Here is a 16,005-nt window from a genome sequence, read left to right as displayed (position 1 = left end):
TTTCTCCTTAGGGAAGATGTCTCTTGTACATATAGTAAACTAATGAAAGTCCATCTCAGCAAGTTAAAACAATCAGAAAGCCTCATTTTAGTCATTCACAGTGATAAAAATCAAGTGAATGAAGAATTGTTGTATTCAGATTGTGACATATATTTAGGCTGACAAAATATCAAGTGAGTGCATCAGTATGTATCTGTTGGATGAGCTCTGCAGAAAAAGAGCTGGGCACAGATAGAAGAGCAAGCAATTGGGCTTTCAATTGCGGTTGACCCTAAGGGCAACGGAAAGATAAATAGAGATTGTAAGTAGACTGAAGCATATTGCCAACTAGGGCTTTCATGGGAAGGTAGTATAAAAGAATACATGAATATATGAGCAGAAGAGGTGGGTGTTCCTGCACAATGGGAATAACAAATAGAGTGTTGCACTTTTAAGAAGAATGCTTAATTTGGGATAGAAGTTTTAAAAACCGAAAGTTTTTTTTTCCTCCTCTCTTCCTTTGTTCCCTTTCAGTAGCAAAAGCTAGATGGAGAAACTAACTTGATACTTTGTTGTGAATGAGAGTAGCTTATCAGCGAATTGCTTGTGTAAAGTACTTGACATCTCAACATCTCCATAATGCTTACCTATCTATGTCATAATTATCTGGGAATATTCTGACAACCTGTTACTGGGAAGCCCTGAACTTCATTGGACAGGAAACTTTGTGTGTAGTTTTGCCTTTATTGGTGATTTTGATCACTGTACTGTCAGTATGCCCGCAAAAGAGAAAAGCCGATTTTTTTAAAACTATGGTTTTTTAAGTTTTTGGTTGTGATTAAATAGTTTTGGCATGCCCAAACTATAACAGACAGACACAAAATGGGAGAGGTTTTTGCCTCTTAGGAGGCTTTATTCTGACCTGACTGTATATACATATTTAACATTGGTAATATACAAACCTAAACTTATTTACCTTATTTATCTTTCATGTTGCTAAATATTGTTTGTTATATATTTTCTATGGATTTACTTTTAATTTTCCAGACTTCTTGTAGGTAGATTTGTTTTTTAAGTTAGAGAACCAATTATATCCTTGTAGTTAGTCATTAAGCATTTATTAAGTGCCTTCTGTAAGTCAGACATTGTGCTGAGCACTGGGGACACAAAGAAAAGCAAAAAAGACAATCCTGCCCTCAAGGAGTTCACAGTCTAATGGGGCAAAGACATGAAAACAATTATGTGCAAACAAGATATAAAGGATGAATGGGAAATGATCAATGGAAGGAAGGCACTTAAAGGGAGTTGGGAAAGGCTTCCTAAGTAGAAGGTAGGATTTTAGTTAGGACTTGAAGTCACCGGGTAGAAATGAGGGATAATTGAATCCATGGGAACTAATGAGAGCATCTAAGTGAAATAGTACAGAGAGAGGAGAAATGAGAACTAGGCCCAGGACAGATCCCTGTAGGAAGCCTCACCTGGATCCTATCCTGCAAGGGAGACTGGGAAGGAGTAGTCAGATAAGTAGGAATGAAGGAGAAGGTTGCGTAAAATAAGCAAGTTGAGTACCTGGGAGGTTAGAGTGTTAGAGGAAGCATCAGTATGTATGTTAAAGTCTTTCTACCATAAGGGCAGGAGATGGGGAAGGTAAAGGAGGGAAAGAACAAATATAATGCCTACTATGTGCCAGCCATTGGGATGTTTTGTTGTTGTTGTTTTTACATATATCTCATTTGATCCTGACAACAACCCTGGCAAGTAAGTGCTTTTATTCTCGTTTTGCAGTTGAGGAATCTGAGGCAAACAGGTTATGTGACTTGGCCAGAGTCATAGAACTAGTAAGTGTCTGAGGCTGGGTTTGAACTCGAGTCTTCCTGACTTTGGGTCCAACGCTTTTATCTTCTGTGTCACCAGCTGCCGTTAGGGAGAAGAGAAAGACTGAGCTGGGCACTGAACTCATTCAGGGAAGAAGGGTAGTATCCGAGAGTAAACAGCAGCTACTAGCATTCTGACTAGGTGGTAGATATGGATTGAGTGAACCTCAAAGGAGGTGATATTACTGAGGAATGGAGGCAGGGAGAGACTGGCAGTGACATTGGGGGTGGAGGAGTGTTCCTGCTCCCCTACCTGGACTGGTGAGTTGAGGAGAATGAAGGAAAGTACAATTAGTGCTGCAGAGGGTGACCTGGGAGGCTGTGGCATCAGATGAGAGCCAGGGCTCAGAGTCAGAAGATAAAAGGAAAGGTAAAAGAAAGACAGAAAATGAAAGGAGTTTGCTACCCATGGAGGACATTTTCCACAGAGCATAGTGGAAAGAGTGGATAGCTTTAGAATGAAACATTGATAAGGCTCAGTGGGGGGAATTAAAGGAGTGGAGATGGGGATCGAGAATGGGGATTGTCTAATGATAGCAAAGGGTTCAGGATCACTGGGTATGAAAAGGTGGGAGTTTGTAAGTCATTGATGGATGATTTAGTTCCCCACAGGATGTGGAGTTTGCAAAGGCCCTTCAGAAAGGAAAAGTGGATGTTTGGGAGGTGGAAAACTATATGTATACTTTGTTACCTTAAGTTAACTCTTGAAAAATATAGATTTTCATAAATTCATCATTTCAAATACACTACGGAAGCTATTATTTAAGTAAATGTATACGTACTTTACTCTTGTCAACTGAAGAATTCTTTTTTAAGGCAACATGATCATACATTACCGCCCCTTTCTAGACTTATATCACTCACAGTTTAGCAGTTCCTTTTATACTTACTTATTTTTATCTGTGTAAAGTGAGGTATGTGGATAGTAGACGAATGTGACATTTAGGAGATTGAAACAAGACCCAAAGCAGGTTTGTATTTATTTATGAAGCTATTCACAGTCTTTTTCTCCTTTCTTGTCCATATGACCTACTGAAATTGTTTCTCTTCCTAGGAGTAGAGCTTAATGATAATGTTAAATTTGTGTCCCTCCTGTCTCCCCCCTCCCCAACCCATAGCCAAAAGATGGAACTGGATGGTCATTCTGTCTATCCATCTCATTGTGTGATACTACACTTAATACAGAAGGACTTTGGCATTTTGACAAGCAAGCTGTTCTATTATGAAACAGTACAATAAGCCTTAGGCTACTCCCACACCAAGACTGTGGGAATCACTATGATTCATTTAAAACTCGTTAAAAGGTCAGTGCAAAAGGGTGAGCCTTGCTTTTCTCCCATATATTCAGATGCTCAGGCTCAGCCTGAGGTTTGTTAGCCTTAGGAAGTCGGGCCCTTGAATTGCGCCTCTTGCTCAATAGATAGCAAGTAGAACCAGAATCTCTGGGTGGTAGCCTCAGATGGTGAATGGAAACAGGAAAGGCAGGGTGCTGCCTTCTGATGTGCCAGAGAGGCCGTTGAGTCATTGACTATACTAGATTGGATTACTTTCAGAAGGTTGAGAAAAGTGCTTAGGGGGAGCCTCAGTAGATCACTTTATCGACTGGATTCGTAATTTGTAATTAAGAGTTTTAGCAGCCATTTCTGCCAAATTATGACTGTGAAATAATAGGCCATTGTAGTGGAATACCAACATATCACAGCATTTTAACTTTGTATTTCTCACTCAGCCTTGCATTGTGCTTTGCACACAGTCAGCATCTAATGTTAGTTGCAATGAATTGCTTTTGCATTTCTCATCTGAAAAACCCAATTCTGTCCAAAGAAATGTGATTTTACCTCTTATTTTAAGTTTCCACATTACATATGCAAATTATGACGCCTCATGTAATTATTGTTAGGCATCTACCCCAATTATATTCGTCAGTATATGTGATTCCCTTTTATCCATAATCTTGATAATGGTATAATACGTACAGGTAGTGTAGACTTGTCATTTTCTCCCCATAAGCTGGACTCTACTCTTAAAAGTGTAGAAAACCAAACAAAGAAGTGTTAGAGTTTTTTTTTTTTAATCAAGAGTTTCCCTTCATGCATTCTATATCAACATTATGTCAGAATTAATGGAAAATTATCATCTCTTGAGGCATTTGCAAGATCATGAAATAAGTCATAGGATGTTAGAGCTGAACCTTAGAAATTATTTAGGTCAACTCCTTTATTTTATACAGGAAGAAAGTGAAGTTAAGAGCGGAAAAAATGACACATCCAATGTCATGGAATCTCTATTGGGAGAGATGGAAGAGGCCATCCCACCCCACTCACACCATCCTAGTAATCCCTTCTGGTCTTTGCTCTGTAATTGGTTATCCAGCCCTTGAAGACCTAGGGTGAGGCATCCACTGCTTCTCCCAAGGCAGCCCATTGTTCATTTCTCTTTACATTGAGCCTAAATTTACTTAGCTCTTTGCATTTTTCACCCATGGTGTCTGCCTTGTGAGGCCAAACAAAACGGGTCTACTTTCTTCTCCATGAGATGACCCTTCAAACACAGCCAAAATGGCCTTAAATCATCTCTTCTCCAACCTAAACATATCGATTCCTTCAGTTTTTTTTTTTTTAATAACATGATCGTAGTCATGCTGCTACTTAGTGGCTATCCCCCACGCCTGCAACATACTTTCTCATTCTGTCTCATTCACAGTTTCTCTCTTTCTAGCATTTCAGTGTGCTAGAAGCTAGATCTAAACCAACAAATCATAACTCATACTAAGATAAGCTCCAAAGGATACACGATTTAGACCCAAAGGGTGACAGCAGAAACAAATCAGAGAAGCAAGGAATAAATTACCTTTCAGATGTATGGATAGTGGAACAATTCACGGCCAAACAACGGATAGATCACAGAAGATGGAACTGACTTTTTCGTTGCGTTAAAAAAAAAGGTGACACTCTGGTACCATTTTCTGCATGAAGTTTTTCCCTCATGCTAGGACCCTTCCTCCTAAACTACCCCCTGTATATATTTGTTTTTATTCGCTGAATAGACTTAGGTTGTATGTGTTTTATATGTACTTGTTGTTTCCCCTATTAGAATGTAAACTTTTTTATTAATTAATTAATTTTAAATTTTCAACAATCACTTCCATAATCTTTTGAGTTTTAAATTTTTCTCCCTCTCTCTCCCCACCTTCCTCCCCAAGACGGTGCACAATCTGATATAGGCTATACATATACATTCCTATTAAACGTATTTTCACATTAGGGATGTTGTAAGGAAGAATTAGAAGCAATAGAAGGAACCACCAGAAAGAGGAAACAAAACACAACAGAAGAAAAAAAATAGCAAATAGTGTGCTTCGATCTGCATTCAAACTCTATCATTCTTTCTTTGGATGTGGATAGCATTTTCCTTCATGAGGCCTTTGGAGATGTCTTAGATCCTTGTATAGCTGGGAAAGGTTAAGTCTATCAATATTAGTCATTGCACAGCTTGGCTGTTATTGTATACAACATTCTCTTGGTTCTGCTCACTTCACTCAGCATCAGTCCATACAAGTCTTTCTAGGTTTTTCTGAAGTCAGCCTGCTCATCACTTCTTATAGCACAATAGTATTCCGTTAAATTCATATACAACAACTTGTTCAGCCAGAATGTAAACTTCTTGCAAGTAGGGATTGTTTCATTCTTTGTATGTGCACCCTCAGTGTCTGACATAGCCTAGCGAGTAGTAGGAACTTAAAAGTTCCTGATTTCTTGATTGAAACTCAAAAGTAGAACTTAATTTTCTTCATTTCCCTCTTGGTGCCTCTTAAGTCATCTAAGAGAGTTTAGATTATTGAAATTATTAGATTATTATTTGAATCTCAGTCCTGCCACTTACTATTTCTGTGATCTTGGGGAAATGACTTAACCATTCAGGGTCACTTTATATAAAATGAGAGGATTCAACTTTTATTGTGGTTGTTGTTGTTATTCAGTTGTTTTCAGTCATGACCGACTCTTTGTGACCCCTTTTTGGAGTTTTCTTGGCAGAGATACTGAAGTGGTTTGCTATTTCCTTCTCCAGCTCATTTTACAGATGAGGAAACTAAGGCAAACAGGGTTAAGTGACTTGGCCAGGGTCACACAGATAGTAAGAATCTGTAGCTGAATTGGTACTCAGGTCTTCCTGACTCTAGGCCTAGAGCTTTATCCACAGCACCATCTAACTGAGAATTAAACTAGATGACCTCTAAGACCATGTCCACCTCTAAAACTGTGGTGCTATAATTCCTTACCTAAAGTATCAAACTCCAATTCTATGACAGTTAGTGTTTGCTATTTATTGCTGTACTGTGGTAATAATAATAATAATGATAATAGCTAACATTTATATAATTCTTTGAAGTTTACAAAGTACTTTATGAATATTATCTCAATCCTTAAAACAACCCTGGGAGATGTGTGCTGTTATTATCCCCATTTTTCAGATAAGGAAACTGAGGCAGATGGTAGTTAAGTGATTTGCCTAATGTCACACAGCTAGTAAGTGTCTGAGGCTGGATTTGAACTCAAGTTTTCCTGACTCCAAGCCCCATACTATCTGCTGTACCACCCAGCTTCCTCAGCAGTGGTCAGCTCTGTATGGTACATATGGTTACTTGCATGATACCTTACATAGCTTGGTTACTTTTAGTTCATTAAAATATCAATCACTTGGACAACCTCTGTTCCCTAAGTGTAAAGGGTAAATGAGAACTTACTATATTATGCTGATAAGTCTTAAGATTTCTAAAGAATTGCTATAAATCTAATTTCATTGTAGCTCCTTAAATAATAGTAAGGACCAGATGTCTTTTTTCCCCCTGGAGGGGCAGAAGGAGACATGATATTTTCCCCCAAGACCTAGGATAGTGTCCTATATGCCAAACGTTCTTCTCTGCAGCCTTCCCTAATTATTCAGACATGTATATCTATAGTTCCCATGTATTACCACTGCTACGTAATGTAGTAAGTAATAAAGCTTTTATCATCTTGTTGCTCTAAGGATATGAGTAATATACTCAGATACTTTGTTGGAATTATTCACTGTGAATTTTAAATCAAGATACATTTACAGATTGAAAATAAATGTGAGTTTTTGTGGAGAAAGATGTGTGATGAGAATTGGTAATGACAATCTGTTTGTGATGTTCAGGTAGCAAAATTAGTAGTTATGATGAGGGAGAGAGAGAGAAAGGGAACGAGAGAGACAGAGAGATAGAGAGAGAATGCTTATAGAAAAACACTGAGCCAATTATTTATCTTAAGGAAAATAGTTACTACCACCATGACATAATATCGGCTGTTTGAAAAATCTACAGCAGGAGCTCTTCAATTAAAGTTGAATTTATTTATAGCATATTGTATATTTTAACAGATGTTTTCTGTTCAAGATATTGAAAAACATAAGGAAGAAATGACTGTTATTGTGTAGCCAAGGGTACTTTTATGGGGTGAAAAAAGGCTCCCTCTTACACACAAACACACACACACCCCTGTGTTTTGTTCTAATGGAAGTTGTTACAGCTTTACACTTGTTTGTGCACATGCAAACACAGACCAATGGAAACCTGGTATAATGGAAAAAACACAGAATTTGAACTGAGAGGATCTTATTCCAAACTTAGTTATACCTCTTCCTTGGTGTATAACTTAGTTGAAAGATATTGTCTCTCCAAACCCCTGTAGTTTTCTCATAAGTTAAAAAGCAATGGGTTTGATTAGATGTTTGCTATAATCCCTTTTTGGTACTAATATTTTGTGATATTGGTCTAAATTTACATATGTATGTATACAAACACACACACCAGTGTGTGTGTGTGTGTGTGTGTGTGTAAAATCTGACATAGAAAAGCATTAAGGACTAGATATGAGAAGCTTTTAAAAGCTAACAGTCTATGAAAATACTTTCCAGCCTGTGTTTTGACCTGAGAGAAGAGACAATTAGATAGTGCTAATTATGGCACAGGGTATGCGTGACTATTTCTACAGTTGTGAATGCTGAATGGTTGATTGGGTGCCTCAAAATGAACTGCCTATCCCTTTTGGGAAACTGGCTAATCACGAGTGGCCATCAATTCTATTCTCATAGGTAGCTATCAATTATGTTTTTTATCTCTTTAAAAAATATTTCTCCAGTCTTTGTATTGTGAATTTTTTTTCTTGTGATAGAGATTTTGTTGTGTTTTTCTGGAGCATCGTGTCCGTTAACAGCCGATTATCATCTTACCTCTGGGATTTGTTCTGGCTAGCTTTTCTGAAAACATAAATCTAAGCTTCTGTGACTTTAATTTTACTTTGAGATGCTGCCTGACACTCTTTGCCAAGTAATTGCTTTTTTTAAAATTCTTTTCATTTCAGTTGAGCTTTCAGCACAAGATTGGGATCCTTTATTGCAAAGCAGGCCAGGGCACCGAAGAAGAGATGTATAACAATGAGACAGCAGGACCTGCTTTTGAAGAATTCCTGGATCTTCTGGGCCAAAGAGTACGGCTGAAAGGTTTTAGCAAATACCGAGCTCAGCTAGATACTAAAAGTAAGTTATTCTGAATATGTGAAAGTTTAAGTGTCCAGAACTAGGCACGTTTATAAGTCATCACTTAGAAGCACATGGCCCTGTGTTCTTGACCCCAGAAGCAAACAAGGAGGCTTACGAGTGTAGATTTCCTTAGATGACCAGAAAAAAAAGTCCATTCTTCAGGGAATTGGGCTGCATATCACCATTACAAACAAACCAAATCCCTGTGTTGGTGAAAATTGTTGTAATATTTTCTTTCTTTGTCTTAAACCTCTTCTCTTGTGTTTCCATTAAGTGTATAATGAGGAAAAGTAGGACATTTACTTCCTGGTCATAAAATGCTTAATATGCATAACCGTGTACAGTTTTCTCTTCATGGAAATGAGCTTGTGTTGGAGGAAGGGGTGAAGTAACGATAAGGCAGTTGAATCACACTGTAGTATGAACTTTGACAGATTTTGTTGTTGTTCAGAGCAAGTGTTGTTGAAGAGGTAGCCTATTTAAAACAAAGGAATTGTTGATTTTTTGGAGATACACTTCTAATGTTTTCATTAGGACAGAATTATTTGTTGTAGTCACACTACCATGTTTTTCTTTTGCCTGTTTTTGCAGCAGTTATTTCACTTATAATAATCAGATTAAAACACAGTGCAGATGCTCATTATGGGCAGGTAGGTTATTCAGTGGCTAAAGCATAAGGCTTGGAATCAGGAGGACTCCTCTTCCTCAGTTCAAATCTGGCCTCAGACACTTACTAGTTATGTGACCCTGAGCAAGTCACTTAACACTATTAGCGCTTGTTCCTCATCTGTAAAATGACCTAGAGAAGAAAATGACAAACCATTCCACTTTGCCAAGAAAACCCCGAATGTTGTCACGAAGAGTTGGACACAAATGAAAGGATTTAAGACCAACAACAAAAAAGATGCTGGTTATAAAGGCCTCTGTGACCTCACCAGTAAAAAGAGTGGATAATACCAGATGACATCTAGAGTCCCCTCCCATCCAAAGTTCTAGGTTATTCATGTGTTCCGCAGATAGAAATTCATGGTTAAAAAAACTGTAATCAAAGTCAAGCATTTGAATAAAGCAATAAGCATTTATTAAGCACATGCTAGCAGTACCCAGCACTGTGCTAAGGCCTCGAAATAAAAAAAAAAAGGCAACAACAAGAGAAAACCAAAACCAAACCAAAAAACAAACAAAGAGCCAAGTCCCTATTCTCTGAGATCTCATAGTCTAATGAGAGAGGTGACATGAAAACATCTATGTGTACAAACAAATCATAGCTTTTGAGAGCTAGAAGGTGCCTTAGAGACCACATAGCCCAATTGATTTATTTACAGGAGAGGTGTCAAACACATGCATTGGGGCCTAGGACACTCCTGAGCTGGGCCAGAAACAGATTAAAATGTAATTGGAAAATATTTAACAAAATAAATAAAAAATACAATAGAACATAGATAATGTTATGTGGTTTTCTGAGTCAATATGCTACCTGTCGGAATCCTTCAATGTGGTTTAGTGGCCCCATTTCTAGTAGAGTTTGACATTGCTTTACAGAGTAGGAAATGGACACCTGGAGACATAAAGTGACTTCTTCCTAAGGCCATACTGCTAAGGAGGCACTAGAACCCAGGTCTCCCAATTCTAGTCTGCTAGTTTTGGTTTTTTTGAGAGACAGCTTGGCATAGTGTGGCTACAGTACTGAATTTGGTATCAGGGGAGCCTAGATTCAAATCCCACATTAGATACCTTCTACCTCTTTGACCGTGGGCAAGTCATTTACCCTCTTTCATCCTTACTTTCTTCATCTGTAAAATCGGGATAATAATGTCACTTACCTCTCAGGATTTTTGTGAGGCTCACATGAGATGATCATATATGTAAAGTTCTTAGCAAATCTCAAATCTTGATGGAAATGTTAACTGTTATTATTTTCCTCTGCTCTATTTTTCCTATCTGAACACTGTTTATTCTAGAAGTTCAGTTAATGATGATGAATTATTACTATTCTCTCCCTAGATTAATCAGCAATGTACCTTTTTCTGTATTGCTGAATATAGCAAGATATGTGGCTATCATTAGAGTTCCACTTTTAATCAATATAAGTTACTTAATTTTTTCAGACAGTTTTTGATGTCTTTCCACTCTACCATACATCTCTACTCAATAGTGTGGGTATTAAAATGCCATTAAAATTACTTTTAATTAAAATTAAAGTACCAGTAAAATGGTTAAAATACCATTTTAGCACCCTGGTCTGTGAGGTTAATTTAGCATATTACCTCAATGTACTTTTACCCTAGAGGTCCAGGAAATCTTCAGCTACCTATAGATGCACCTGAAATTCTAACATATTTTCACAATTATATTAAATTAGCTAACCCAGAACCATTTTGAGCTCCCATTAAATGTTATATGTACCACATTAGGCCTTATCAGTGATGCAGAAAAGTATAAGACATAATCCTTCCTTCCAAAAACTATATATTGCAGAAAAATGGTGACAATATAATTTCAGGAGTAATGACTGGTAATATCTGTCCAAAGAACAACAGAAACCTGACTCCTGACAGTAAATAGACCTGGATCCTAGTCCTTGCTTAAATTAGTCACTTAACTTGTCTGAGTGTCAGTTTATTCTATAAATGAGAACAGACTTGATAAAGCTGAAGGTAATTTAAAAATCTTAAGTTTCTGGGGCAGCTAGGTGGTGCAGTGGATAGAGCTCTGGTCTTGGAGCCAGGAGGACCTGAGTTCAAATCCGACCTCAGACACGGCACTTTCTAGCTGTGTGACCCTGAGCAAGTCGCTTAACCTCGATTGTCATACCACGCCCCCCAAAAATCTAAGTTTCTATCTTTCTCTAACAAGATTAAATGTAAGGGAATGGGAATATGTACCAGGCATTGTGCAAAGTATCTAACGTGGGATTCTAATGCAATTCATCCTCATACCACATCCAGCCCTCTAGCCACAATGCCAGGATACAGATGTGCTTTGCTACCAAAGGAAGAGTCTGTACTCGATAGACCATTAGGGAGGTTATCTAGCTTCTAAAAACAGCAAAAGAGGGCAAGTTGTCAAAATTGAATCACAGTACGTTATGTCTCAGCATAGAAAGATTCAGGCAATAAGGTTTACAAATAGAGTGTGTCATTTTTTCTCTCTTAGAAACTTCATGAATATTTAGTTTTGGGAAACTCTTTTGCAATAATGCTTTGGGTAGGCCAATTGGAACCACATTATAAAAGTGGGTTTTCTAAAAATGGACATTTCTCCATTCTTTTGCCATTTTTTGAGCCTAAGACTTTTACCGTAAACTATTAAATCGTCATCAGTAATTCTCCTACTAAATTTTAGCCTTTATAATAACAGGCTGTTGTGGTTGGAGTAATTGAATATACCTGGGCCATTCTAGTCAGTGACCTTCAGCATATTTATGAGTGAGCCAAGTAATTCAATTCCTCATTGAAGGGGCTTTTATCTTTACAGTATAAATGTGCTTGCTCACTTCCAAACCAATGTTCAATTTCAAGGTTCTTAGCCAAGAGAATCCAAATGGAATATTACTTCCTAAGAACTTCGGTAAAAGGTAAGAAACATGCTGTTCCCAATTAATGAGAAGTTAAGGATGAAAATACTTTTTGGTTTTAACAAATTAGAGCACAGATTATTAGGTTAATAGCATGTATGTCAATCTGGAAGTTGATTTATCAATATCTCTCTGTTTTGAGCCCTAACCTTTAGCCAATGAATCATTTCATTTGAATAATTTTCATAGTCTCTAAAGGTTATACAAGATATATTTTCTATACAAATTTTAAAAGTGAACATAGAAATGGCTCTTTTGCAATGGAATAATAGGGAACATAATAGAAAAAATGTTAAGGTTACATGAATGTTTAAGTAATTTGTAGCTATGATGATTGGTATCTTGAGTGCCTGTACAAAGAATGTCTTTGTTTCAGGTGGTACTGAATAACAATTGTTAAAGCAGCTTCTTTTTTGTTGTCCAAAAGTTGAGAATAGGAGGTTGTGGGTAAAATGGGAATGACAGGGAGATTTCTTAGATTCAGTTTCTGTTTTCTCTCCTGCATGGTCTTGGGCAAAGTGGCTATGCCTTCATTTACCTGTCTCTAAAATGGTCCTAGTGGGTCATAGATTACCTTGTGTTTTCAGTTTTTATCCAGTCCTAGAATTAATCTACTGGAGAAGGGAATAGCAAAGCACTCTAGTATCTTTGCAAGGAAGCTTCATGGACAGTATGGTCCATGGGGTCATTAAGAGTCGGACACAACTGAGCAACAGTAGAACTAATCAGTTGAGATGAAGTAAATGATCATGATTAATCCAGAAGTCACAGTATATTATATATATACACATGTATATGTATATATTTATACATACACACATATTAGTTTTTTGTACAAAATATTGAATTCATTTTCCACACCTTGATCCATTGATTTACTATTACTAGTTATAACTGGCTTACTCATTCTAAAGCTAGGATAAAAGTCTGAGACTAACAAGATTTACTGCATATTGAAATAATTTAGATTAACTTGGAGTCCTCGTTCATCATCTTGAGCTTCAGATAAGCCACTCTTCAGTCAGGAACTCGTCACAAATAGAGTTATATAGCAAACGCCAGTTTTCATAGATATTGAGTGTATTAGGGAGTGATAGTCATGTATTGGTCCCTAATCCTTTTGCACATATGAAGAACAGTGCCCATAGTTTCACACTCACCAAAGCCCTCTATTGTCCCACTACATCCTATCTATGCCCCAGGCATAAGTTCAAGAAAAATACAAAGTAGATAGGTAGAGATTGAATGGGAAGAAGGCAGAACCTGAGGGAAGAATAGTTGAAGATACTGAGTCTGTTGATAGATGATCAGCAATTTAATTGCATTATGCTATTTTCTAAGTTTCAAAACTGAGAGTTCTAGCCAGTTGTGACCTTCAACTTTTAAATAACGTATGGTACAGATTTTGTATTCTCCTGACTTTGTTTTGTAATTGTAATTTGTAATTATTTTCAGCGGATTCCACAGGAACCCATTCTCTCTATACCACCTATAAAGATTATGAAGTAATGTTTCATGTGTCAACTATGCTACCCTATATGCCCAATAATAGGCAACAGGTATGTTTTCTCTTTCTGATGCTCTCCGTTTTTTTTTAATTAAATAGGAATGGTGATATGGTAGCCAACTTAGACTCTGTAAATATTTAGATTACTAGTTGTGTATTTGCTATTTAAGTAACATATGCATTGCCATTTGAGAGTGTTTTGTTTAGAGTAACTTTATACCAGGGATTGCATTTGGTCGGCAGGCCTTAGCTTGCCAACCCCTGGTCTAAGTGGACCGACCGTGTCATGCCTCTCTGATGTAACTTTCTTTTGCTGTGGATCCATAATTTCATCACAGTGCTATTCTTGATATGTTTTCTCAGAAATCCTGTAAAAAGGTTTCCGCTTAGTAGACAGGATGGGGGAAAGCATCTTCTTTTTTTTTTTTAATTTTTCAGCAAGATATGTGCAATGCTTTGCAAACATTGAATGCTCTAGAAAAGTCAGCTATTATTATCATTGTTATTGTTATTATTAGAATCATCCACCCCATTACCCCATTAGTGGCCTTCCTCTTTGTCCTATCATACATATCTTCAGTAATTGATCTTCCACTGTATCTTAGGTGCAGGTTACTGTCAATAACGTGATTCATCCTCCTGATGTTCGCCATAGAGTTTTCATTGCCTTTTGAGTTATTCACATTTCTAATTTTTCTAAGATATTAGACACAGTTAAAGATAGGTTTTTGTGACAACAAGCATTTTGGGATCATTGAAAGCTCTGTCCAGGTCCCCAAATGCAATCCAGTGCCACTTTCTTCTGCCTAGTGTTTGGCCCAGGGGTTCATCATTCATCTGAAATATGATTTGACTATGATTTGAATGGTTACATGTTGCATTTCTAGGCAATATACTGTTTTTATCTACTTCATTTTTCCTACATGGATGGTTAGTTTTATCTTCCTCTCTTTGCTGTAGACCTAATTCTGGAGGCTATGTATTATTTTAGGGTTCAGTTCATTTCATGCAGTGCCTTCTGTGAATAGCATCTGGAGAAGCCATAACTTTTCTGAAATGCAGATATAATCAGAAAGGGCACTAGAGACGATCAAATAAATCATGCTCTTGACTAATAATGATTCCAGCGGAGAACCCTACAGCAGTAATAAGCAAGGCAGTAACTAGTGTCTGTTCACATGAAAAACATATACCTATATATAATTTATGAAATGTATAAATACATACATATATGTGTGTGTGTATATTCAAGAACTCTTCTTGAAGATTAATCCAAAAATAGAAGGTAATAAGGATAGAATCATTAAGTGACTTTGTGAGGACAGCAGTACTTGAGTTTACTTACACATAGTCCTTGGGTTCACCTGTAATGATGCATGATATTTTGGATAAGTAAAATGCTTATCCTTTGTTATATGACTGATCACATTCCAAAGTCCTGTGTAGAAAGGGAGATATATTTGAATCAGCTATAATATAATAAAAGAGTGTCAATTATAAATAGATTTGATAATTGCCCGAGAGCTCAAGACAGCTGAGTGTTCAAAACTCTGCTCGTATCTTGACTCTCCCACTAATTCATCTAGATTGCTTAAGTAAATCATATGTTCAAGTCACAGCTTTTCAGCCTCAGTTTCTAAATAGGTAAAATGGCAAAAGTAACATTTCTTTTTCTTGGCTCACAGGGTTAGAAGGAACAAATGAGATAATGAATAGAAAGTGCACTGAATGTAAACCTTAAATAAACTGCCCCCCCATGCCTAGAATTCTCTCCTTTATTTCTACTTAAGGGTTTCTCTGGCTTCCTTTAAGTCCCAACTGAAGTGCCATCTTCTACAGGAAGCGTTTCCCAACCTCTCTTACTTCTAGTGTCTTTTCTCTGTTAATTATTTTCTGTTTATGTTGTATGTAGTTTATTTATACATATTCATTTGCTTGTTATCTCCCCCATTTGATTGTGAGCTCTTGGAGGGCAGGGACTGTCTTTTGCCTCTTTTTGTATCCCCAGCATTTAGCAAAGTACCTGGCACATAGTAGATGTTTAATAAATGTTTTTTGATTGACTGTCATACTCATCATACCAGTTACTTGATTTCATCAAGGGCAGCAAGATGCTTCTTTCTGTGTCCTTACTTATGTTAGATAGCAACTCCTAGTTATTTAGATTTGGCAAAAAAAAGAAAAAATGCTTTTTGCCCATTGTCAGTTATCATTGTTCCATCCACCCCAACCAAAGGTCCTATCCCTTCTTTAATTCTTTAATCCTCTTTTTCCCTTTCTAACATAGGTATAAAAAACTCTTGTGTTGTCCTTAGTTTCGCTCACCAACCTCGGCTCCTTTACACAGGAGTTTTATAGGACCCTGCCACACTCTTCTACTCATTCTCTTTGTTTCCTGACATTGCTTCTTTATTTTTTATTTTTTAAATGTGAGTTCCCAGTGCATCTACTTCAGATTCTTCTCACAAATTTCATTTTGCTCCTTTGGAATTGTTTCTCGTTATGTC

General features: G+C 37.1%; 1 protein-coding gene across 7 annotated transcripts in view; it reads left to right on the top strand.

Annotated features, from left to right (window-relative positions):
• LOC114050137 (signal-induced proliferation-associated 1-like protein 2) overlaps positions 1 to 16,005 on the top strand; it is a 257,408-nt gene that overhangs the window by 164,389 nt on the left and 77,014 nt on the right. For all 7 annotated transcript variants that reach the window (XM_027871725.1, XM_027871723.1, XM_027871722.1 and 4 more), the window contains exons 6-7: positions 8,237 to 8,411; positions 13,447 to 13,550. In XM_027871725.1, coding sequence (XP_027727526.1) covers positions 8,237 to 8,411; positions 13,447 to 13,550 — 279 coding nt within the window. The remainder of the gene's footprint in view (positions 1 to 8,236; positions 8,412 to 13,446; positions 13,551 to 16,005) is intronic.

Source organism: Vombatus ursinus, unplaced genomic scaffold, assembly GCF_900497805.2.
Source record: "Vombatus ursinus unplaced genomic scaffold, bare-nosed wombat genome assembly UNPS02014798.1, whole genome shotgun sequence".
NCBI lineage: Eukaryota > Metazoa > Chordata > Mammalia > Diprotodontia > Vombatidae > Vombatus > Vombatus ursinus.
The sequence above is the reverse complement of the archived record's forward strand: the minus strand, read 5'-3'. Positions and strand labels throughout refer to the sequence as shown.